This window comes from Condylura cristata, unplaced genomic scaffold (assembly GCF_000260355.1).
Source record: "Condylura cristata isolate star-nosed mole 26May11 unplaced genomic scaffold, ConCri1.0 scaffold00021, whole genome shotgun sequence".
Classification (NCBI taxonomy): domain Eukaryota; kingdom Metazoa; phylum Chordata; class Mammalia; order Eulipotyphla; family Talpidae; genus Condylura; species Condylura cristata.
The window spans coordinates 6,578,707-6,605,512 of NW_004567122.1; the positions used below are offsets into that span (position 1 = coordinate 6,578,707).

General features: G+C 47.1%; 1 protein-coding gene across 4 annotated transcripts in view; it reads right to left on the reverse strand.

The window, feature by feature from the left end:
* The window catches only part of CAMK2D (calcium/calmodulin-dependent protein kinase II delta), a 239,027-nt gene that overhangs the window by 160,421 nt on the left and 51,800 nt on the right, over positions 1-26,806 (reverse strand). For all 4 annotated transcript variants that reach the window (XM_004686618.2, XM_012727845.1, XM_012727846.1 and 1 more), the window contains exon 3: positions 2,022-2,081. In XM_004686618.2, coding sequence (XP_004686675.1) covers positions 2,022-2,081 — 60 coding nt within the window. The remainder of the gene's footprint in view (positions 1-2,021; positions 2,082-26,806) is intronic.

Sequence of the window (26,806 nt, forward strand, 5' to 3'; positions counted from 1 at the left end):
CACCCCAGGGCCTCAGTATTTGCAGGCAGAGTCTTTCCAGCACTAATCAAGTTAACATGGGGTCTTTAGAAGGCGTCGAGTCTAATCTTATCTGACTGGTGCCATCAGAAGTAGAAGAAAGTACCACAGAGACCGCACAGGGCCAGACCCCGTGAAGACACAGGGCCACGACGAGCAGCTCACGGCCAGGGCAGGGTCCGTGGCAGATGCCAACCCAGCGTGTCCTGGCTGCACGCCTGGGAAACCACGGCCCTCTGGTGAAGCCACCAGCTGCGGGACTTCGCTAAGGCTGTGCTCGGCGCACGACACACACAGAGTGGCCAGACTTGTATCAGAGCAGAGACCTGCGAAGAGGTTCTGTTCTCTTCCATTCTGTGCGTTGTTTTCTCTCCTAACTCGGTTCCTTCCTAGACAGTTGACCGTTCACGAACACTTCCGATTTCCTTAGTCGTGTCTATGCATTCACTGCACGACTTCATTCACTTCCCTCAGGAGGACGACATGGAAACTCCAGGGCAGGAATGGAAGTGGGATGGTATTATACATGAAAATAGAAACGATAAATCTGCTTTGTGGATTGATTTGCGATTCTACTGATGTCACCCCTCCACAAACTGCGTCTGCATCCCATGAAAGTCACAGCTGGGGCAGCAACATTTCCCCCAAGTAATCACAAGAACTGGATTCTGTGACAGTACTTTCCATTTTCAGAGGTGCGCGTGCATGCATTTGTGTGTCCCCCCATACTTTGCTCTGTTTTTTCCCATTCACCCATTTTTTTGTTTAAATTTTCATGCTACTTTATAATTCATAAGCTAAAGTAACCTCACTTGCTCCTAGAATAGAATCAACAAGGTAACATTTTTGCAGAACAGGTAAAAAACTTGACTGACTAAAATCACCACCTCAGCTTCTGTCTCCCCGTGCTCCCAAAGCAGCAAGCAGCCCTGCTCAGCCAACACTACAGCGTATGCAGACTTCAAGCAGATCCGCTCTGAGTGGTTTGTGAATCCTGAGCACTAGCACTGTGCCTCGCACCACTTCTGCACCACAAGGTCATTACATCTTAGCATACGAGAACAGTTACTTTTGGAAGGAGCTTTCAAGGTAATTTTTTGCTGTTGTTGTTAAGATTTATTTATTTATGCCAGCAACGGGGAGCCCAAAGTGAGAAACACACTCTATAAAAACTAGGTACAATGGCGTTTTTGGAAAGGTCACAGACACAGGAGAACGGGGGCAGTGCTCAGAGTATGGCAGGCTGGCGAGCGGTGACCCTGCACGCCCGGCCCGGCCGTCCCTGGGGGGCTGCGGGAGGTGTTCTCTGCTGGGATGGGGTATTGGGTACAGGCCAGAGGTGCAGGGGTGGTGAGAGGATTCACAGAGACAGGGGGGAGCAGAACAGGCAGGTCGATTAAGCACACTGCTGAGGGGAGCAGCTGCGGCCAGCCTGCAGTGCTGCGCTTACCCGCTGCGCCACCAGGGAGGGCCCACAGGTAATTTTCGTATTTGTTTCATATTTACCCTCACAAATGAGGTAAAGGACTATCATTTCCACTTGCGTAGGAGCCAGTGGAGGGGGAACCAAATTAGTGAAGATGGCAGATTCCAACACTTGCATTTAAAATAAAGCTAGTATTAGAAGATAACCAAGGATGATTCATGTTTCAAATTACACTCAGTCTTTCCACCAGTTGGTGTGTATTTAACGTTCTATTATTTTGCACTGTGCATTTGTGTATACACACACACACATGCACACACTCTGTATATGAATAAGAAACATCCATTATTGATTTCATTACCATAATTATCTCCAATCTTTTTAAAACATAAAAGCCTCTAATTTCCACAAACTTCGAGACACTCTGTGTATATATATATATTAAAGAACCAAATGCAACATAAGAAACAATGTTTGTAGTTGCAAATATTCTAGATTATTAAATTAACCTTTCCTCTGTGGCAAAACACACACGACTTTTAGCTAACATTTACAATCCCGTGAAAACATCTCTTACCGATATTGGGATGCTTCAAAAGACGGCAGATCCTAGCTTCCCTTTCCAGTTTCTGATGATCTATTTTTAAAAAGACAAAAAGTCACAATTGTTAGCAAAAAGAAACAAACAAACAAGGACAATCACAGCATACCAAAATGACCTAAATCCTTTACAGTTACTTAGCATTTGATTTTTTTAACTAGTTGAATTTCAAATTAAGTGAATAAAAGATGGTTTAACAAGCTAACTTTATTTTTCATTGACTGGAAACTTGCTAACGTGGGGAGTGAACTGAGACTTGGGCCGAGGAAGATGACGGCGACAGCAAGAAGCAATTATGGCCTTTCTCAGTTTTCCCTCCAGGATGCACTGCTCCAACTCAGGAAGCCCCGAGTCGGAGACCTTCCAGCTCTGGAGAACACCTCCCGCAGCCCCCCAGGGACGGCCGGGCAGGGCGTGCAGGGTCACCGCTCGCCAGCCTCCCATACTCTGAGCACTACCCCAGTTCTCCTGTGTCTTTTATGACCTCGCCTTTCGAAAAACGCCACCTTCTCTAGCTTTTACAGTGTTTCTCACTTCCGTCTGCCCACTGCTAGCTCATGACTTTGTTCGGGCTTCACCATCTCGGCCAGAACATCTTCCTCAGACTCACATCTGGGGGACACACCGTCTCAAAAGTGAACCCTTTAGTGATCACCAGGTCAAAGTGCTGTTGAATTTCTCTGCTAAAGAGTTATTATTATTTTTTTTGCTTTTTCCTTGATACTCGTAAGTACATGGAAAGACTTAATTCCATGAAAACATCTTGTTCTTCATCAAAATTTTGTTTACTGACAATTCCTGCCTGAACCAATATTTACTATGATAATAGCAATTTTGTTAATTTTTGATAATAGTGCTGATTTTTCTATCCATCACAGTAACATGTTTTTGTTTAAAAAATAAAATGCTGGTTTTTTTTAATAGAAAAACTAATGAGAACAGTGGTATTCTTTTATATTTTCACCCATAATATTTTGGATGTCTGGCTTAAGAAAGAACAGCTAACTCCTCATCCTCATAGTTGCTCTTATACTTAACTAATTTTCTGTTTTTTTTTTCCATTGGCTGGAAACTTGGTAAGGCCAAAGTCGAGAAATGAATTCAGACTTGAGTTGAGGAAAATGACAAAAGTGGCCAAGAAACAGTAATATTGCTTTGCTGGTTTGGGTGAAGTCAATGACTAAAACTCTGCTCTCGGAAGGAAATGTAGTTGGCAAAGGAGGAAATGTTATAATAACCTTTTACAGATGATACTGCATGTTATTTTTAAAACAGAGATGTTAATTTTGAACATTGAATTTTTTTTAAACATAATATAGTGCAACTATGCTTTTTTTTTTTTTTTTTTAAATAACATCTGTAGACTGTTTCTTTCAACTGAACTGGTCCCCACTGGGTGCTCAATGGCCGCCAACTGTAGGAAGACCTTGTATTTGGCTCCTGTTTGAAACCAACAACTACAGCCACTCACTGGTCTTGATTCAGGGCCTCTAGATTATTCTTTAATCTTATACTAAAGTTCAACAAGTGGTGGTTTCTGAAAGGTCAGTTGCCCTTTGAAGTCAAAAACATTATCAATCAACTTTATGAACCATCTCAAAGTGATGAACTTCTGTGTTGCCATCAATCAGCCCTGTTTATTATCCAGTATAATAAAGTTTTACTCTAGCTCAAAATCCATGGCTCTTTTTTGCACTTAGAATTATTTACCCGGGCAGAATGTTATACCATGATATATTGGTAATTTGGAGACTACTGTTTCATTATATACTTTTTTTCCCCCCAAATGCTGACACATTTCATTAGAAAGTCTCATAAAAATAACAAGTGTTAGTGCCACCATCTGATCTCATCACAACAATCTTCAGATTTGGAAGTCAGTCAAGTTTTCATGGACAGACACAAATTTTTCAAAATTTTACTTTTTGTTTGAGAGCTTGAGTTGTTCATTAGAAATAAATGCTGTTAATTGTTTCCCTTGAAGCAAGACTTACTTTGTTCATTTTTTTTTGAGAAAACATCTATCAAAAACCTAAGTCTGCTCATATTTCTCATTTTTTCAAGTAAAAATGGTATCTCCTGCAGGAAGAGTGAGTTTCACTTCCAACTCAAGCAACTGCACAGCTACTTTCCTGCTTCACCACCTCAGACTTCAATATGGCTTAGGAACCACCCATGTCATCATACAGACTGTTGTAAAGATGTGAGATCAAAGATCAAAGATCAAGATTCAGTAAGTTGCATTTTAATTGGTTCATCAAGGGCGATCTTATGTGAGATGAGATGTGTTTTCTTCTATGACTGCCTGATGCTGAAAAACACAAAAATGAACTGAGCAGCATGATACACTGCTTTGATTCATGCCAAGGAACCAGCATTATTTACTTCTTACTGGCAAAGTATGTCTCCCACTATTTCTTTTGTACTGTAAGTACAAATACACACATACCAAACAGTGTCTTAGATTAAAAATGGTCTTAACCAACCAAAGAGGGCTTAGGGGACGCCTGGGTCCACAGGCCAACTTTTGAGAAACATTAATATACTATAAAGAAGTGTTTCAAGTACTTTTGGTGGTTTTTCTTCTAATTTTGGATAATATTTAAAACTTCTCTAGTGCCATTAATAGTGCAAAGAAAGAAAATTTTAAAGAGCCAGAACATCACTGCACAGGAGCTAAATGTATATCCATTGTATCTGAATTGCCAAATAAACAGTCTCTGGCTTGCCCTTATCTATTTGAACAAGTTGCTCAAATAAATAGAACTTCGTCATCCCCTTTATCTCTTTAACAGCTCTTCATTGTTAAGACAAAGCGTTTCTAGACTATTCTTACTTAGGACTATACAGGGAGAAAACATTGCAGATTTCAGAAGCGCAGCTGACATTTTAAACACTATGCAAAGTATCACATGTAAAATATATGAGAAGAGTGCTTATAGGACTTCCAATTTTGTTATGGAGATGGGAATTGGAAATCACAGGTATTCTGTTGCAAAAAGTTATGTTCAAATAAAGAAGGGCCCTCCCTGGTGGTGCAACCATGGAGTGCGAGGCAGCCCCTGCAGCGTGAGTTCGATCTGCCGCCAGGGAGGTGACCCACATGACGCGGCAGACCTCTCCTGATCCGCAGGCTGCTCCCTCAGCATTGTACCTCCTCGATCTGCCTGTTCTACTTCTTGCCCTGCCTCTCATGAATCCCCTCACCACCCCTGCACCTCTGGCCTGTACCCCAGTTCTGCATGCATAAATACATTTTAAAAAAAAAAGAAGAAGAATGAAGCAGCCACACTGACAGTAAGCGAGAGAGAATTGCAACTAGAGGGTGAAACATAATCACAGAATTTTGTTTAGCCTCTTCTTTTGAGCTCACCTGTTTCCCCATATAGCATAGATGCTGAAGGCCTGATTCCCAGTACTCTAGAATGGAATGTATTTAGCCACAACATCTTCAAAGTAATTAAGTTCAAGTAACTAATTAAATTGAAGCAGAGTCATTCGTGTGGATCCTAATCCAGTATGACGGGGGGTATGAAGAGATTAGGGCACTGACATGCAAGAAATCACAAAGACAAGAGGGCTATTTACAAGCTAAGGAGACCACAGAACATGACAGCCCTGCCCACACCTCGCTCTCAGACTGGCCGTCTGCGGCATCTGAAGAACACCTGTCTGCTGCCTCAGCCCCGCCTGTGCTATTGCGACAGCAGCCCTGATTCACTCCCCACCTCTGTGTTAGACTTCGCTTGCTTGCCAGCAAGTTGCCACACACTAAAGACTCCCACAGCATACATTCAACTACAGTTTGGGGGGTCAGGAACCGAAGCCTCGTTGAACTGAGGTTTTGCCACAGGGTCTCTCAGTGGGCTGCAATGAAGCTTAGCAGTCAGGGCTGGGTCTCGCCCATAGACCTGACTGGGGACGTGCTAACAAGCACACATGGCTGGTGGAGGCATTCTCCTCAAGAATGGCAGAGCTGAGAGGCTTAGCTCCAAGCGGCTGCCGGCTGGGGTTCTGGGAATCTGTGCCACGTGCCTCTTGGGGAACCTCTCTGAAGCCTCCACTGGAAAGAGCCTGCAAGCGAAAGCGATGTCCTGACCTAGGCTCAGCACACCGAGGCCGGCCATAGGTAACTGGCTAGAAGTGAGCTTCTACAAAGGCCCACTATAACAGGAGGGGGCTGGCTCTACAAGGGTAGGACCATAGGGAGGCCGGGCTTGGAGTCTGATGCCACAAACAATGTTTTCAAGAGCGCTCTGTGAGAAGCTCTGCTAACTTTTCCTTCTGTGAGATCACATAAGTTAGTGATCTCCAGTGAATCACCCAGCGCTCTGAACACTCCCATCGGGGCATGTTTTGACATCTCAGATATGATGACAGAACTGAAGTTTTCATGAAAACCAGAATTTAGTAATAATGAACATGCCTGTCACTCAATGTGCTTCCCATTCAAAATCAAGTTCACAACTTTCCTTTCCAGGCAGTAGGAAGGTGAGGAGGAGTGATTAGGTGTCTATTATTGTCAAAAGCACATTTCTTTATTTATCCTGCTGAAGATATCAGTTAGTATTACATTAAAATTCCCTTTACTTTTAATTCAGTTAGCCAAAAAAAAAAAAAAGATACATCCTTCCTCACAATTCCCAGCTCTTCTAACTATCCTGGATGAAAGGCACAGCATTGATAACACTGTGACCAAATGAAGATGTTTCATTGCCCACATGCCCTGCAGTGAGCAACTTATAGTCACTTGGCTTTGCTCTTCCTTTGAAACTCAAGGAAATCACAGGTATTCTGTGATTCTTTGAAACTCAAATCCATTCTGCTAGGGGAATATAAATAAATCCCTCAGGCGGTCATCTCGTTGGGCCTGACAAGTTGTGAGCTGTCAGCGGAACAGGGTTGGAGACCCACATATCAATATGGCCCGAAGGAAAAATCTCATATCGTTCAGAATCAATGAGTAGAGAAGAATATTACCTAGCACAGAGACCTCTGGATTTTAAAACTGCTTTTGGGAAACTTGAGCAATCATAGCTATTCCTTCCCAGCTTTAAAATACTTGAACTTAACAATGCATTGATTCCAAAGGAAGTGGAAAATGTGAAATGGACCTAATGAAGTAAACTTTACTCCTATCACAAGTGAACTTTTTGGAAATTTCTTCATATTACAAATGGCCACTGAAGTGCTGACTGGGAACCACTTTCACGAGCCAGGAATGCCCTGAATGCTACAGAGAACAACAACTTATTCACCTGGGAACTTCCTTTTAGCAGTAAGGGTATTTCAGGAGTAACTGCTCCCCGATACCGAAGCTTAAATTGTTGGCCTCACGGGCGTGGGGTGGAGAGCTTCATGGGCATAGCGTTCACATGGAGATGACATCAACTAATGATATATTGTTTGATTCTGCAAGGTCATTATTCGTGTTAATTATTACAGCAACCTAATACAGAGAAACCCCAGGAGGCCACCGAGGTCTCCCGTGGAGTCCCACCTTGCCCTTGGCTCTCCTTTGTGGCATCAGCTGGTTGGGGGGAGTGGTAAGAATGCGGAGCAGGGGAAGGCGTGTGGCCGCTTGTTAGGATGGGTCACCTCAGCCCCTTACAGACACACAGAGGGACGTGGATTCTCACAGCCCAGCAGGGCCACCTCTTCTATCTCCCTGAACATAAGTGCCTGCGGCAGCACGGCAGCATCCCTCCTCGGCCCAGCAAGGGGCCTCCTTTGCCCTCCGCTTCATGAGCAGACTGTTTGCCGCCCTTTGGCTTGACAGCTTCCGCGCTGCCTTCCTGTCTCCTTGGAGCTTCCTTGGCCCTTTGCTGGCGTTTGGCATCAGCACTTCAGGGGAGATCTATTTTTGAAGGCAGGTTAATCCTGCTCCTCTGCTCCAACTCGATTCTCAACTCTCTTCACATTTATTCAGTTTCTAAGAAACCACAGTCGCAAGTGAGAGACACTCCCACTCTCCCTCTGGAACCAACCTAGCCAGCTGACTTCGAGAGGGGAGAGTCAACAGAAGGGTCTAAAATATATGTATTTTTTTGCTTCGTGACATCTGTTTCTTATAGCTTTTCTATGTCTATCAGTTGGACACTTTGCCCTGTATCTCCTGTATCGCCCTGTATCTCCTGAACATAAGAGTGTCAGTGCAGTAAATAATTGCTGAATGAATACACGAATGAATGGCAATTGTCCTTCCTTTCTATCACAAACACTGTGAACTAGGGAGTGAGAAAACAAGAGTATAAGCTGGCCGGGACATGCTCTCACTCCTGAAGGGGAGGCCCTATCTGCGGTAGCGCAGGGAGTCTGGGATGCTGGGTGGTCAGTCAGGCCTCGCTCTTACAGGCTGGGATCAGACACTGAATACAGCTGTTGTTGTTAGAGAACACTGGAAGCTGAACTGGTGGCTACATGAGGCACTACTCTGGTAAGACTATAGATTCTGTCCACTTAGGTGGGCCACATCTTAATCACAGGGTAAGGCGCAAGGACATTCTGGAAGTCATCTGATGAGAGAGTCTGAGTGAGGCGTATAGGGGCTGAAAGCTACCGTTCCAGTAAAAGGATTCTCTAAAATTCATAATTGTTACTTTTATTTTTAGCCTTTTGGGCTGTTCTTACTCCATGCTACAAATCTGAATCTTGACCTCTCTATATTCTTTCTGGTGTCAGGTTCCTATCACTCCACCATACCCTGAAACTTACATGAGGCTGTCCTTACTCCCTCCTGGGTAAGACAGAATTAGTGATACATGCTTAAAAGTTTGAATATCTTAACTCAGAAGTGAAACATTTAAAAGGCCTTTTTTTCTGTGTGGGAAGTTCATTCAGACCTTCAACTCTGCAGTATGGTACTGATCCAAACTCGACCCCGTGTGCACCAGGAACCACGGTGTGTGGTTTCCTTTCTGTGGAAAATGTCCCTCCCTGGTTTTCTTTTAACTCCCATCCCATGCAAAAACCGGCGTCTGCTGCACTTAACCTTCCTTCTGCGGGCTTATCTCTGGAGGAAGCAGCAGCTGGTCACTGTCATAACTGTCAAAGGCACCTCATCGACCTCACTGAGCTCTACCCGGAGGGTGGGAGAGGCCAGGCTGAACAGACTCCACTCAGAAGGGCGGTGACCTGGTTCTACCACTGACTACTAGTTGAGAGTCAAAGTTTCACTTAGAAGCTTTTTAAACTCTAGGGATCAAATCCCTAGTGCCAATAATCTGCCTAGAACAAAGCAGGTATGAATGAATTACAGGATCATCACTGTCACTAAAATCTGGTTCAGCTGTTGTTCCAACAGTTTGTTCAGAAATCAGTTTCTGAAATACGCATCGCAGATGCTCATGCCATCAAACCGTATCCATCAGATGTGAACTGCAGTATACCATCAAAGTAACTCCTTCAAAAATCATTTGATTATGATATCCAAGTCACTGGTAATGGAGTAGAAGGACCACTAAAACCTACTGCCAGAAAAAGACAAATGAGTGAGATATGAAACTCAGTTATTTAATTTTCTGCTATACTCTCTCAATACCTCAAGAATAAACAACACAGGAAAAACTTACTTGCCCAAGTGTAAAATTTTTAAACAAATACAACTGACCGATTTTATAAACAAATTAGTATTGTCTATTCACCTACCTACACATCTCAAACAAATCTGGTTTGATAATGTATCGTAATTATTTCAGATGCAGCTATATGAAAGTGTTTATTATCTAAAAGTATAAAGCGATAAATTGTGAAATGTGACACCACCATTTACTGCTGCACTACGGGAAGAACAGTTTCCCTCTCCCCTCATCATAATGGCATTCATTCACAATGCATCTGCTATGAAAATTATGTTTTACATAAAGGTATGTAACTAGAAAATGAAATGTCTTTCTTATAAGGCTGTTACTTAGCAGTAATTTAAATGAAGACATGTTACAGACATTGTTAGATTGCAAATAATGAACAATAATTTACATATTTCATATAAATGTTTGTTTAATACCACATCAAAAGGATTATCAACGTATCTATGAAAACGTTGCAAGGCCAGGGGGATACAATTCCGAACGGCTAACAGCTGGTCTCTGGGAAGCCTCTCACCAGCCCTGAGGGATGGGCTAAGGGAATGTGACTGTGGAGGTTCACGCTGGGGGGGGGAGCCAGAGCGCAGCTGTGAAGTGCGCAGGCCCAGGGGACACACTGCTGAGGAGGCCGCTGACGCTGGGGTGTCGATTTCCTCCAGAAGATAAAGGAGGAGCCCTGCTTACGCCATTGCGGCGACAGCTGAGGTCGGCCAGCTCCGTCCAGGCGGCAGCCCGAGGGACCTGTGGCTCCCCACCAGGTGCAGGCCGTGCCCCATGATCGGCCAAAGTGGTGCCCCTCACTGCAGGCTCTGGAGCCCGGCCCTGCACTGGGCAGCCCAGCAAGGGCCGGGGGAGCAAGCCAGCAAGCCTAAGAACAGAAGGGTGGAACACAGCTGGCAGAGCGCCCCGGGAGGTCGGGCCAGGCTGGTCCAGAAGGACAGTGAAGTTTACAAGATGGCAACAGGACACAGGTGTCAAACTGAGAGTCCACCCGGAACAGGTGGCTGTCAAAGGTGCCACTTCAAACTGTGGCAGCAACTGGTTACTGACGTAAAAACAAACCCGTACACAGACCAATTAGGAGAATGTCACCGGTATGTATTAGGCACTGAAGACATTCTGTCTTTATTTTTAATAGTAACCAATAATTTATCCACATATGTACTTTTAAATTTTCCTTGAGAGATGCAGCAGAGAAATCTGCATCACATCTGTAGAGTACTCTACCCTGTCTACAGGGTATCACAGCCTACTCTATTCACGTGTCATTTTTCTTGATGGAATGGTAGAAATTACTGCATGATTCCATTTTTGTCTATAGGCATAATAGAGCTAAGTCACTTGAGACACCTTGTATAAAATTCTCTCAAACATACTACCTAGAGACTGAAAGGGCCCAGAATGGAAACAAGACATACTGCAGATAAACACAATCCCGCCTCACCACGTCCCCCAGGCAGCCCAGGGAGCTCAGTTAGGCGGAAAGTAGCACAAAGACTATTTACTTCAGGGAGTTCGCTGTAGTCTGTTCATCTTCCTTATTGGGATAAACATTTCGCTATTCTTAAGCATGTTATTCCACTAATTAAATACATACTATTTATTCAGAACAGTGAAAAGTAAGAAATATTTAGCCAGTTTTTCATGGGTCATTTTTCTTTTTGTATTTTAATACTAACATATTAAGTACAGAAGAAATTAACTTTGCATAATGATTTCAAAGAATAAAGGAAAGAAATACAGGACACATGCATTTCTATGGCTCCTTTGGCATGCAGAACTTTCAGTCACTCCCTTTTGTGGGAGGAGTTATGCTCAAAGGTGAGTGAAACACACAAAGAGTACTCGTGGGGCCTCCCACACGCATGTCGGGGGTGTTCATAAACCCACACACCAAGGTGTTTCCACCGCTTTCAGGTGTGACCCTATTTCTTTCCACACGCTGCTCCCCTTGCCCACACTTCCCCTTATGCTGAGTAAACTGGAGTGACCGAGAATATTTCTGAGCTTGGCAAAGGGAAGCAGAGCTAAGTACAGAATTTAGCTGGGTTTAATGAAGCACCTTTACCCCATGCTCAGTCTCTTGTGTGTAGTTATCCCACTGCCGCCATTCCTGTGCAGGGACGTGCCTGGAGTCCGTGCACCTCCCTACCCTCCCTAGCCAGAGAAGCTGACGTCCTATGGATTTGCAGGGCACGTACCCCAGTGTGGGTCTGTATCCCTGGAAATGCTACAGTGACTTTTGCTATGTTTCGGAGTGTCGTGAGGCACTGCAATGCAACGCCACTTTCCTGAGAGAGAATCTCCTGCATCGCATTCCCGTCAGGCTCTATAAACCCTGGATCCGCACTCTTGTTAGACTTGGGGGGGGGGGAGGTGGAAACTTTTATTTTGTTTAAATTCTAAGCATACAATCCCACACTTGTATAATGAAACACAACCACCCTAACACTAACTTTCTTGTTGTAGTGAACAGCAACTCATCTATGCTGCTAAAAACGGTCATTAAAAAGCCACACGTATCTTAGATTACATCAGTCACCAGTGATCAACAGGAGCGAGAAGATCTCCAAGGGGAAAATCAGTGGCTCCCACTGGCATTGGTGACTCCAGAAATGAAGGCAAAGGGGGAGAAAAATCTTATAAATGTGAAAACACAGATACTTCCAAACTGAGATAATATGCTTTCATGTTTAGGAAGAATAATGCCTACTTTCATCGTGGTAAGTAATAACGACACTGGTGTTCTGGAAGAGAAGTATCTTACGGTCTAGCTAGTCATGACCTAGGAATTAAAGAGAAATTGATAACAACAACAATAATAATATACTATTGAACTGTACTCCCCAAGTTAAAAAAAAAATGCAAGACACTCAGTTCTGTCTCCTCGTGTATTAATCATATATTTCTGGTTGCGCTATCTTGTGGATGTTTCTGCCTCTTAAACACACACACACACACACACACACACACACAAGGTCTAACTAAGTGAACAAAATGGCAAAGCCTGCTTCAGAAACAACACAGTGAAATTGGCTTCGTCTCAGTTCCAGCTAAAGCCCTAAGGGCTAACGCAGAACTGTCAGGGCAGGATGCTCAGACCAGCTTTAAGACTTGCCAAGGCGGTGGGCACCACCCTCTCCATGGGCCTGCTGCTCGCCCAGCTCTGAAGGTCACAGGCTGCCAGAGAGCACCTCTCAGGACAGAGTCTCCTCTTGCCAGCCCCCCAAGGTCCTCCCTCCTGGCCACCAGATTGAGAGGTGAGATATCCAGGAGGATACTGAAAAGGAGCGTTCCCTAGAGTTTGAGAAAAACAACAACTGCTACCCATCCTAAGCCTGACCCTCAAGGCACAGCAAAGACGGTTCTGCCATGACAGGGTGTTGCTTCCCTTGTGCCCAGACCAGGCCAGGGTGCTGGGTTCAGGCACCTGGCTGTCGTCGGAGAGCCCAAAAGTCTTCAAGAGATGCCTCAGCAGATTCCCAAAAGTGGAAGCTAGAAGCCCAGCAGCAGGAAAGGCAGGAAACAATATGCACTGCTCTCACTGTCATTCTTTGCAATGTGGTTTCCTCCAGAAACAGGAAGCTGAGAATCCCCCCCGCCAGCCAACTGCTCACTTCCCAATCTGTCTGCTCAGGGTCTCCTCGCTAACTTCCTCACAACTCGGAAACCGCCAGCTCCTGCCCCCCTCCCCCCACAGTCCATCCACACGGGTCCTCCTCCACAGCCTGGGCCGTGACCTCACTGGTGGCCTTTCTTCCATGCCATCGCCCTCAGTTGCCCTGCTCAGGATCTGTGTGCAAAATGCCACCCCGCACCCCTGGGAACTCCTGTCTCATTTTCATCTATAAGTTCCTCTGTTCCTAAGACAAGTGCCTTCCCATCAAGGAAACCATTTCCGACATGCTCGTATCTCCTTTCAGTGGTTCTCACAACACAACTTAATCACCACACTGACAATTTTTTCAGTCATGATTTTTTAGACTGATCTGTTCCTACAATAAACTATAAGGGCCAAGAGATTAGTTCTCTTTGTTTATTGACCTATTCATTCATTCAACCCTGCACTTAAGGTACTGTCTGGCATGCAAATATAAACATGTATTTCATGACCACACATGGAAAAAGTGGTACAGATGGCACAGGGAACAGAGAAGGTATGGAGTCTCTGCCTGATCCAGTGACTGACCTTCTCAGAAGGCCCCAGAGACAGAGGCCTGTCTGTTCAGTCACTGCACAGTTAGAAGACCCTGATGGTCACTACTGACCAGGGGATGAAAAGAGAATCTGGATTCTAGAATATTCAATATTATTTGTACTGAGAAATATGGGATTTATCTGTTTATTTTGCATGTCTAAAACATACTTATTATTTCATATGTAAGTTTGTGACATACATAGTACAAGTTGACTTTTATAAATATATATATGTGTATATATATATATATATGTAATAAAATCTGAGCTATAGTGCATTAAGGACAGTCATGTAAAAACAGCCACGTGTGAAGGAGGAAACCAGGGCCTATAAAGGTGGTAAGACAGAGGCCACCCTGGAGGGGTCTCTCCTAGCGTGACACAGGATCATTCACACTAACAGGCACAGGGGAGGGTCTGGCCGCGCCCCGATTCAGTTCTCAAAGGTCAGCCAAGCCTGTTTCTTAAAGCAGCTCTGTGGTACTGGCTAAGTGGCACGGTGGTCACGAAAGGAAAGTTTTGAAGTTACGGTGAAGAGCCAGTGAAAAACAAAAACAGAAGCTGCTTTAACTTCACAGTTCGGATGAGTTACTGTTAGATGTCTGCCTGAGCTAGGTTACTGTCAACCCCCCTTTAAGCAAACGCAAGCCCCAAAAAGCTGCTGCTGTATGTAGCAGGCAGATCCGGCCTCTGGCAGAGGGCTCCAGAAGAGGGGTCGCTGGGGAGTCGGGGCAGTACTGAGCCACGCGCTCTGCCCCTCAGAGCTGCAGGGGCCCTGGTGTCGAGCCGGTTCGTGAAGACACCGCGGCACACAGGAACGCAGCCCAGGGCTCCGCCTGCCCCTCAACGGGAGTGGCCTCGGCCTCAGGGTTCTACACTCCGGGGCTCTCGGAGGTCTCCTGGGCAGAGTTCATGGAACCCACGGTGTCTGCTTAGCCTCGTATTTAAAAAGAGTATCCATTTAGGTAAAAACACCCAACAGAAATTGCGTATTTTTTGAGCCATTACAACACAACATCTCAGTCTCAGGAACACTCTGCATACATTCCTTGTAGTGAGATCAACGTCACGGTAGCCATCAGGCTTGCTCATTCTTGTATTTGAAAAGAAGGGCTACCCAATCCAAGCCATTTAGGAAAGAATAAATGCAGAAGAGAGAAAGAAGAAGGCCTCTGAAACACTCAAGAGGACGCATCTGAAGACCAGTGTGTATTGCAAACGCACAGTGGAAAGAGCTGCACTATTCGGTACATGTTTTCTTTATCAAGACTGATAAAATTCAATTAACGAAAAAGGTAAAGGGAGATCTATTTAGCAATAAAGGATGGCAGTGAAAGAACTAAAAACCTCACCCATTAATGGCTTCATGCCTGATGAAAACTGCCTATGCAGTGACCCTAAACAAAAATTCTACTATCACATACCTACTAATAAAGAAATTTTCATTTTCAGGTGTGCCACATTCGAATATGAAAAGTTCCAAGTTAAGCAACCACAGAATAGGACACAATCCCTGGTCTAAAGCAGCCTATCGATTCATGGCTTGAGAGTTCCCTTTTTCCTTGTCCTGCTTCCTCACTACATTGAAGCTCTTGGCACTGATCCGCCTCTACGGGAGCAGATGCTGACATGGGGCGCGCGTGCAGGGATCGATACTTGCTAAACTGAACAGGATGTTAGCCCAACAATGCATCCGCCGGACAGCGCCCGAGCAAATCCTCTTTCTCAGTCGCCCCGTGTGGACTGGAACTTAACAGCTGTGAATTTCTCTCATGGGGAGATGACCTTGGGAGGGCCAGTTCTGGGTTCCACTTGCCCCAACTGCTGGAGGGTGTGCTGGCTGCTCACCCCAACACTGGTCAGCCAGGTGTTCCCGGCAGGGGACCGGAGTGGCCTCTCTCAGGGGTCACCATGGCTCGGAGCTTCACCATGTTCAAGGCACGGGGTGGGCCAGAGAAGCACCCAGACCCAAATGAGAGCCACACCACGTTAGGTTCCCACGAGGCTCCACCTGTGGACCGCCACATTTTCAGATGAGAACACTAAGGGGGAACTCTCCCAACCACAGTCTCTAGAGGGAAAAATGCTTTGCGGTCATGGGCAAGTCTGTCCTCGGCCTGAGCGTAGGTGATGCCTACAGAGCGATGGCACCACCCTGTGTGGGGGCTTGAGACCAAATCAGGCCACCTAGGGATAGGTCTGATTTATGGACTCCCTTCTCTGGGGAAGCCTGAGCACTTCCTAGCATGGGCCAATTCATCTTCACCATGTCCCCACGGGACAGGTGGGTGACAAGGAGCATCACCCCAAATTAAGTGTCAGGCAGAACGAAGCACACATGGAACTTCTTGAATGTTCTTGTGCCAGTAGAAGACCCATGTATCTCACCGCTTCGTACTGACCCTATTTACTGAAGAAAGTATTCCATCATAGCTCTGGCTGGGACCAAGCTAAAGCTAGAACAAGGCATACCGGTCCCCTGTTCTCAGAACGGAGAGTGAGTGACGTAGCCAACTCCAAGAGATCCTTCGGTAGACCCAAGCATCAAGGACTGCTCTGAGAAACAAAGTCTGACCTCAGATTTGCTAACTCCTTCCAAACTATGCATGCAAGTGATCAACACGAGGGGCCAGCACTGTGGATAAACTCCTGGCCTGCCACCATTTAAACACACCCTTCATTGAGCTTTAATGGCAACCGAAACGTGACTAAATGATGTCTGCTTAAAATAAGCAAAATGGCACACACAACATAAAAAATAGCCTTTTCCAGTTACAAGCTGTTATTTGATTAGTTTTTAATTCCAGTGTGTCTGTTCTCCTGGCTCAAGGGATATTTGTCATCAAAACTGAGATTCTTCTCTACACGGTGAAAATGCCTCAGATGCAGGAGAGGTGGCAGCCATGGCCAAGCCTCCTTCTCTGCAATTCCATGAGGGCAGACGATGCTGCTTCACCAGGCTAATACAAGAATTAAAACAAATGCCATACACAGACACTTCCGCCATAGAATATAAGCTAAGTGGTTTAGCTTCCGGGGAGGGGAGAATAAACTTTCATAATGTATTGGGGTTTCTAAAAATAATTGTCAAATATAAAATGCTTTAAAAGAGAATAAAGTGAGAAAAGCACACAGGTTTTTGTAGATTATGCAGAATACATATGTTTATAGCTTCATTAATTTTTCTAAATTGCAGATTATCGTTGACCGTTTTTGACTCATTTTCAAAATTTACAAGCTTTTTCATTCAAATCCCTAATTTGGTTTAGTGCCATTCAGACTTTGACTGCTAGTTCAACTTGAAATTACAGTGCAATTATGAGTCCATCAAGCTCGTCTTAGCTCCTTTTCCTGCCTCTATTTCAAAACAAGTGCCTGGAATTCTTAAATGAGCTCCATCTTTCGCACCCTCTATTTTGCTGAAATCAGACAAGGACCTTTGATTTGCTATTAACATTAGAAATGATATCAGCTGAACATTTAGTACTGTAAACACAAGCAAAATGTTTCTGTACTATTTGTATGAAAGGTCCTCTGGCTTTAATTCAGTGCTTCTAATCCAAGCATCCTTCAACTACGGTCGGGAGTAGTCATCGACATTTTGCTGGATGGAAGAGGCTGAAGCACATGGTGTTCCCTGGCGGGTATCAACCTGACCCAACTCACTGCTGTCCTCGCGGAGACGAAAGGCTCTTGGTTTCACCAAGTTCAATCATCTGCCAGCTCCCCTAAATACATCTGAATTAGATGATGTATAATCAAGAAAACAGAACGCAAGACAGTACTGGGGGATTAGTGAAAACTCATCCAACGTCTGGAGACTGATTTTCTAAATTAAAGTGGGTAGATGAATGACACAAAATAGTTTTTTTTTTTAAAGATTTATTCATACAGAACTGGGGTACACCCCAGACGCGTGAGGATTTACCAGAGACAGAGTGGGGAGCAGAAAAGGCAGAGTGAGGAAGTACACTGCTGAGGAGAGCAGCAGGCAGGCCAGGAGCTGTCTGCTGCACCCTGTGGGTCGCCTCCCCAGGCGGGGATGGAACTCCTGCCATACTTTAACCCATTGTGCCACCAGGAAGGCCTAGAAAAATGTTTTAAACACAACGCCTGTGTAACATTTTACCCCATTCACAACAGTTATTGGCAATCTCAACTCCAAGAAATGGTCTGCGTGCACTCATTTTTTCCCACCCACTTCTTATCATACACCGAGGAAGGAAACTATTTTAAGTGGGTGTAGTGGTTTGTTTTCAGGCCTATCAAAATCCTCCACCACCTGCACAGGAAACTGACTGAAGAAAAGGCGAGGCCCCTCAAGCCGCACCCTGGTGAGGGTGGCATCCCCGAGGCCTGAGCCTGGCTGCCAGACGGTCATGGGAAATCGGTGGTGGGGACCTGGGCCCCTGGCCAAAGCCTCGGGAGGCCTTTTCTGGTCAGGAGAGGCTCACACCCAGCTCAGGTCACAGCTTTTGGATGCGAAGAGGTTCACCGCTGAATTCAATGAAACATGGACAGCATTCCGTGCCTGCCAGCTATAAATCAGACGCCGTGCTCTGTGTGCTGGGGATACAGAGACAAGAACAGATCCCTGACCTCAGGAAGCCTGGCAGGGCATGGAGGAAAAGCGCACGGCTCAATGACGCCGATCAGCCAGAGAGGTGCTCAGCACACCTACACACGCTGCACTGTGCAGACACATGTGAAAAAGACAATTTCTCAGCGCACAAAGGCAGGTCAAATTCTAACAGGGTGGTCCCTAGGAGAGGGGGGAGTTCCAGGTTCCCTGCCCCACCCAGAAGGAGGGTGGAGCTGAGCAGAGAAAAAGGAGAGGAGAGAAGGAATCAGAGGAGAAGAAAAGAGGGAAGCAGGATGGAGAGCCAGGAGACCTGAGGAAGCCACATGGAGCAGGGAGCCTGTGAAGAAACCTGATGAACCTGATGAAGAAACCGGGCTTGTTTTCTGGCCCTGGACTGGTTAAGGCAGATGTGGGTGAGGGACCTGTAGGGAGGTGACTGTGGCAGTGTTTATAGTGATTTTGATGTTGCTCTTTTCCTCCCAGACTTGTCTGGCCATTTCTGACCCTTTTCCATGGGTCCCGGCCAGAAGGTGCTTTAGTCTTGTGGCAGCTTTCAGGCCTTGCTTTGGGCCAATCCCTTTTGGGTTGACTTCTGCCCACAAGGGATGGGTCACTTCAGGTGTTTGATTTAGAAATTATATTCTTTGTGTTCCGCATTGTGTATTTACTGTATTAAAGTCCCTTTTCATTAAAGTTTTATATTTTTGCCTTGATGCGGCGGATGGCAGGACCCACGTAGAGCAGGCCGGTTTGGGGCTTCAGTGTCCCTCTCTCCCTGTCCTGTAACAAAATCTTACCCGGACTTTGAAGAATGAGGAGGAGGTTTTCCAAGTGGGGGCTGTGATTTTAGACAGGAAGCACAGACGACGGCCATGACAGTCAGCGGAGCGTGTGGTCGTGCGGATAAAGGGGGGTCGTGTCAAGGCTGACCTACAGAAGTCAAGTCCAGCGGGGGTAGGAGAGAAACCAGAGCAGACAGCAACGTGCTAGAAGCCAGGGCTTCTGCTGGGCCTCGAGCAGACAGGACAGCTGCGAAGCTCCTGCTTGTAACGTGGACCACAGCGGGGCTAAGCGCCGATGCAGACTCGGGCAGCCTGGGCACCAGTGTCAGCTCTGCCACGTACGAGCACGGCCCAGGCAGCCCCTCGGCTCCAGGCCTGCGGTTCTCCTGCTCTAAAATAAGGTGCTTCCGGGGAGAAAACAGGCACACGGAGTGCCATTTTGCCAATAGGTTATCTTGTGATAACCAACTCACGTGAAATCAGCAACCCTTGTGAAAAAAAAACAAACAAAAAAAAACGGATACAACAACTTTGCTGTATTTTTTTTTTTTTAAAGATTTATTTATTTGTGCATACAGAACTGGGGTACAGGCCAGAGGCTCAGGGGCGGTGAGAGGCTTCACCAGAGACAGAGTGGGGAGCAGAACAGGCTGACTGACGAAGTACACTGCTGAGGGGAGCAGCGGGCGGGCCAGGAGAGGTCTGCCGCGCCATGTGGTCTCCTCCGGGGGCAGGCGGGAATCGAACTCATGCGCAAGTGGCTTTAGCTTCTCAGTGCAGTGCTTTAACCCACTGCGCCACCACGGAGGGCCCACTTTGCTGTATCTTCTAAGAGATTTATCTATCGAAACAGACCAGTTGAGCCGGACTTCGAAGCGTCTGCCACACTGTAAGCGGAGCAAGTGGGTTGGCTGTTGCTGTTATTTTAGAAAATGCTGGTACCATTACAGAGTATGACCCAGGGAAGCTGGGTTACAGGCAGAGAGCTTGCGAACACCCGAAGGATCTGTGCAGACATTTCTCTGCGTAGTGCTCAGAGCAGTAACTACTTCTTGTGTAAGTGAACACAGAATCAACAACGGAAATGCGTCAGGAGTTACTGCTCACACCCCCCGGGTCACACTCACGGTCCCCAAATCTCTTAGGCGAACTGATTATCCCGATGACAAGTCAGAAGCGCATACATTTCTTTCTAGACAACCTGGTAGGCGCAGCTGCCTCCGGTTTTCAAAATTCCCCGTTGTTCCCCTCTTACGAAAGACCCCCGTCAGCGCCCGTTTTCGGTAACCGAAAGCCACCCAGGTGGGCGGTCTGCTTTTCCAGAACCGGGTGCTCAGGGAGCTCAGTGCCTGTGTGGGCTCTGCAGGGCCTTTCTAGAGACTCGGGTTGGAGGAGAGATGAGGTGCCTGGGTGAACCATGGCTTGTCTTCATGCCACTTTGCCTTACAGAAGGCTCACTGGGGACACGCCCCCCTCAGATCACAGGGGAGACCTGTACCTTGCGGCTAGCCTTCATTTGAAACTCAGCAACTTTGACAGTAGATGGCTGAAAAAACTGAATTCCTCTCTTCTTGGTAAATTAGGGGATGCGCTCAGAAAGGAGGTCACCGGGTGACCCTGCTGTGACACACCTCCAGCCCACTGTCAGAATTCATCAGGAAAAGCAGAGGCACGACCGTTCCCATCTCTCAGTCTGCCCAGAAAAGTCCCACTTACTGGAAAAGCTTCAGAAGTCTTTACCGAAAAAAGTCCATTTGAAAGCCTCAAATTCCACTTCTCAGGAAAATAATACCGCCGTTCAGTCTAGAACTAACATCCAGGCCTCAGAAGTGCCAGACCGCCATTACTTCTAAAAATAAACTGAGCAGGGCAAAGTCCTGAGGCCACCTTCAGGCCCGGTGCTGCAGCAGGCCCCAGCTCGGCCCACCCCACCTGTCGCCGGGGCTTCCCAGGGGGCGGCCTGCTGCGCCTGCCTCTGCCCTGCACCCGCACAGGGCTGGCACAGCCCCAGGGAGGCGTGCCGCGCGGACGGAGAAGGCGAGACCTCACTCCTGCTTGGCCGCCTCCAGTCAGGCAGCCGGTGAGGAGAAGCCACGGCCGCAGACAGTCTCCCCACCGGCACCTTTGCCAACAGCATGCGGTCTACCCTGCCCCCAGGAGCGAGGAAAGCACCCCCAGGGGCCACGGTCACATGCCAGAGCCCCTCACCCCACCGTACCAGTACACCTAGGTACTGATCTCAAGGTGGAAACTGAGGAGCCTGAGGAATTATAAAAACACACATCAGTGGGAACATGTTAGGTCAATACAATCACGCACGTGGTCCATTTATCCCAGAGGTGAGATTAATGTGTCTCTGGGAAGCAGGAGCAAGAAACATTGAATCTTTGCTCACTGCTTTGACAATTTAAAAAAAGATAACTTACATGAATAAAAGTGCCACGTCACTAAAATGCACTTATTCAAAGCAACACCATTTCATTCAAGTTCGAATTAACTTTTATCTTGAAGGGAATAGGGAGAACTGATCAAAACATCTTCCAATGAGGAACACAGAGTTGAGACTTAGCTCTATGAAGTGACAGCATCTCATACACCATTGCAATGCAAGAGTGTGCCTTTTCTACTTTTCACAAGCAGCACACTAACTTTTACTTCGCCTATTCGCTAAGAACAAAATTGCAAAATCTTGTTTTTCCAAATGCCACAGGAGTCTAAAACCTTTGCTTGGAGTCTCTACTTTAAACAGGACTTTTATTATACTTTTCATGCTTTGACTTATGGAACAAGGAAGTGCAAAGCTGACTTCTGGAATTACTTTCTTCCCCCATGTAATTTTCAAAATAATTTCGAAAATGAAAACTACCAAAATTTTGACTCAAACCCCAAGTGTCCAGAGTCATGCATTGCTATTGATACATTTTAATTTGATTACTAAGAAAAAAGCTTTGGGTTTGATTGCTAATATCATCCATGGGGGTGAGAGGGCGATTTGGTGCCGCAGATACACAGACATAGTAAGCTTCTTGCTTGGTTCCATTGAGAATTTCAAATTCCCATTTAAAGGTACCTTTTAAAATAAGGTGTTGTGTGTGTGTGGGGGGGGGTGTGATGTTTTCAAAATGCAAAACTCCCAAAATGATGGATATAAGTTTCCCAGAAGGGAAAGCCACCACTTACGTATAAAATAAAATGTTTGGAAAATTCACCTGGGACTCAAAGTTCTCTTTAAATCTGTATGTACAGCGCCCTTGCCTAACAGCAAATTATGAACAATTTTCCACTTCTCCCCTTTCCTCACTTGAGGGAAATTAGTTCAGCAGTCCTCACGGAGCTCTTCAGTCAGGTGCCATGAAAGTGAGGGAAATGCTAGAGCAGGCAGGAGCCACTGACATGCTCCCCAGTAATCTGTTACAAGTCGCTGCTCAGCTATAATCAACAGTCAGAAGCCTCCAGCACCACGACCTCCGTGGGAATGGCCGACATATAAATGCTTATTAGCTGAATAAACATCACCGGCCTCACATGTCACTCTGTGCTCCCTGCGGTCACGGACATCTTCCGAAGGGCAGGCTGGGCCATCAATCACAGCCATTTCAAGCCGCTTCACCAACTAGGAGAAAGAAGCTGATGTTTTATAAAAACAACAGCGGCCCCTTGTCAGGAGCGCTGGTGACTGAAATGGACCAGTGGACAATGCCCTGTGAGAATGAGTGACCACGTCTGACAGAGTAATAGAACAGTCTGCTGCCAGTAAGCAGCAGTTGGTCCGGTGGCGAGGCAAGGGAATCGCTAGTCTGCAGCTCTTCATGAGGCAAAGTTTCATCAGGAATAAGAACCTCAAGAATTCGTTGGGTACCCACCCACTAGCTAAAAATGGGTAGCTTCTGACTGTTCTTGTCAGTAACACAGAGGCAGCCAGGTAGCATGGCTGCTTCCTATCTACTCAGTATGAAGTATTAAGCCACCAGGGACGCTGCTTCCTGCATCCTTTCTTGGCTTCACCAGCACAGACTCCTATAAGCATTGTAATTCTCAGCTGATTGCGGTACAAAGCCAAGAAGCGGTTGTAACCAGAAAGCAGTATGACCAAATAAGTGTACACTGAAAAAGTGAAAACACACACAGAGAAAACAACAGCATTTAAATTACAAAGGCAGTCCCACCTGGCCAAGTGGAACAGCCCCTGGGTAGATTAGGCTCGGCAAAGGGGAAAAACAATGCTCGCAGCTACCAACTGCCTGACTGAGCAGACCTCCCAGCAGATTCTGGAGTCCAACAGTAGCTATCAAAATGCTGTTCACGGTGTGGCAGTTCAGCACTCATGCCATTCAAAAGCAGCAGGCGGCTTGCAAAGTGGATTTCTCCTGAGCTAGGCACCTGTCAAGGGTGTGTCCTTTCCAAGAAGATCTGCCTGCTCTCCAAAATTCACCTGACAAGCAACCTGGCTCAGAAGACCTGAGGGAGACCCTTCCCCTTTCTTCCCCTGCCCAGCCTTTTAGTATGTGAGGCATCTCTCAACTCCTCCGCACCGTTGTCTTCCCGCTTTCGTGGCCCTGTCTGAGCAAGACTTCTAATCCTGCTCATTTTCTCTCAAAATTAGCCCTGAGCCAAAAAAGTGACCAGGGAAGAAAAGGGTGCAAACAGGTAACATACAAAGAGAGGAGGGAACAAGGTCAGGGCTAAGTTAGAGCAGAAGAGGAGGCGCGTGGAGAAGAGGCAGGTTCTCCCCACTGCCCCACCAGACGCTGCGGGCCCAGCTGTTTGAGGCCAACAGTTCTATCTTTAAAACTCACAGCCACACACCCTACCCTGGTGCAAGAACTTGGTGAACACGTGTGAGTAAGTGTGTGTAACTGCGGTTGGTGTTGCAGCAACTATTTACCGAGCGTGTGAAGACGCGTGAAAGCAGTGTGCTGAGGACAGCCGGCTGGCAGCACTGAACACCTGTCCTGGCGGGGCCAAAGCCCCGGGCCCCACCAGGACCGAGCCCCCCCTGGCTGCCCGTGTGGCTCTGGTGACCTCGTCCTCAGGACGGCGAGGCTGTGGGGCCTCCTCACCAGGGTGGGGCCCCACGGCGGTGTCAGAACCTGGCAGGACGGAGGCCCCTCCGGGCACGTGTCGGCGGTCAGCGTTCCAACTGGGCTCCGTCCAGCCCTCCCTCTCACCCCGCAAAGACGCTGAGCCGCAGGGGACGCCCGTCACTGCCCCTTGCACAAAGCCCCGCCTCAGCCTGCCTCCTGAGGACCCCGGGGAGAGCGAACCCCCTGCGGTTCCCACACGACCGCTTGCTCTCTCCAACCTCCCCTCTTTCCAAGGCCCTTTTGCTCTCTGCTTTCCAGACACGACTGCCCTTCCCTTAGCCCTCCGACAGGTCTCGTCTCCCCTTCTGTGCCTGGCTCTCATGCCCTGGCCTCTCCCCACGGGCGGCTTCTTCCCATCATTCGGGCTTTTGCCCAAATATCGCCACGTCCCTGATTACGCTTTTATTTTTATTTTTTAAGGCCCACGAACAGCCATTGAACTGACGCCAATCACTCTAACATCACAGCACTTAATATAATCTCGAATGGGCCTTAAGTGTTTATTACTAGCTCAAAAGAAATTGGTTCCTGTCATCTTCCACTACCACTAAAACATTAGCTTTTTAAAGGCAGGAAGCCAGCTGATGTCACTATAGGCCCCAGAGAGGTTAATGACGGCTTCTGCAGATTCCAGAAAGTGCCAGGCACATGGGGTGGTTCCATGGTCATGTGCTGAACTGAGGCCAAAGCTGCTACATAAACATTACATCTGGGGGTAGGGGGGATACAGGAAACGTCTCCTAAAATTGACCAAGTCAGATCAAAACGATTCATTGAAGCAAGGCTTTAAAGCAAAGAAGAGAGTACAGGTTTGCAAAATCCAAGTGGAAATGACCAAAAAGCCCTAGGAGGAGGAGTACAAGTCAGCACGATCTGTAATTCACTTGCAACACAACCTCACCCAGGGAGCGGCGGTGGGGGTGACACGGAACACCACGGAGGCAGGTGTGTGAGCCCGCCACGCTGGCCACGCACACGCCTGGGCCACCGGAGCCCTGCGCAGCTCCCGTGGGGAGGGCCTGCGCAGTCTGAGCAGGGCTGTGCTCGACAAGGAAAATGAGCTCCCGACGGTGAACGCAAGCCTCCCTGAGCTGGTCTGCACCTACTCTGACCTGGCCTGTGTCTCTAAACCCTGGAAGCAGGGTCACGCCACAACCGCCGGCGCATCCCCCAACATGCCCAGTGCGTGCTCTGGGAGACGCCCCGTCTGGGAGACGCAGCTGCCTTCTGCCACGGGGAGCGGGCGGTTAAGTTTCTCCCCCAACTTCAAACTAGCTGCCCTTTTCTGACTAATGTGGCACATCAGTCAGGGAGGCCTAATTTAAATGACTTTAGTCAACGCATAGTCTCTGTTCTGTGGGTGCTGCTGGAGGCCTAAGGGGCTGTGGACTGGCATGGCATTCAAGAACTACCATTCTGAGGCGATACCGTTTCCCCACTTTCTCGGGCCAGTTCCTGTCTCTGACAACTTCTGTACTGACAGCAGTAAGAGGTCACACCGAAACCATGGAAGGAATTGTTGTGAATGTCTTGAGGCCCCAAACCCTTAGACGTAAACTACAATTACTTACCTGCACCAAGCAAGTTATGGCTACAGGCAGAGAGCAATCTTGGCTCCCAGTTGTCTTGAGACTCTTAGGGAAGACTGTTTCTTAACACAGTGTTCTTTGCCTAGAAAACTCTCAGTGCATGAAGGCAATTCCCCATCTTCACTGTCTTAGGAAAAAGAGGGCATCTTAGACAAAAGAGCGCTCGCCATTTAAATAAAAAGCATGGATCGTGCGTCGCGACGCTTGAAACTGGAAGACGCAAAGGCCAAGCTAGTCTGCGGACTCCTCGAAATGGTCACCAGCTCTACTGCACCTGGACTGTAGAACCCCATGGCGCACACTTTCTGAGAACCAGGCCAACGTGCCTCGGACGTTGGGAGATGGGATGAGGGATGGACCCAGGGAGGCAAGGATGGACGCAGCACCCGCTGTGGGGGCGCGGGGCGGGCCGTGGGCGGGAAGTCATTCCTTGGCTCCGTCTACATGGAAGGCGATTAATAAATGCCCCTGAACGGCAGGGGAAATCCCGATTACATCTTCCACACTGCTTCAATGGGTGGTGAGGCAAACCCGCCAAATCTCACAGGGACACTTCTGGGAAGTGTGGCCAATGAATGGAATTTTCTTCCAAAAAGATAAAGAAACATCATCATACAAAGAGAATACAGCCAACAGTGAAACAACGACATAGCAAGAATTAAAATGCTGTTGCTGAAATCACCGAATCCAAGTCCGGATTAAGAGCCTCTGCTCGCACTCCTGTCCAAGAGAATGGCTAGCACCCGTGTGGATCCTGGCTTCTCTCCACACCGGAGGTCCACGGGGCCCGCATTTTCGGTCAGCGTGGAAATGCCAGTCCAACCTGATCTGACCAGAATTAAAAACCTGATCTGACCGTCTTAGCCCTCCTAATGACAGAATGAAACCAAATATATAAAATGTACTTAGGTGATATCAATTTCATAATATTCATGAAATTA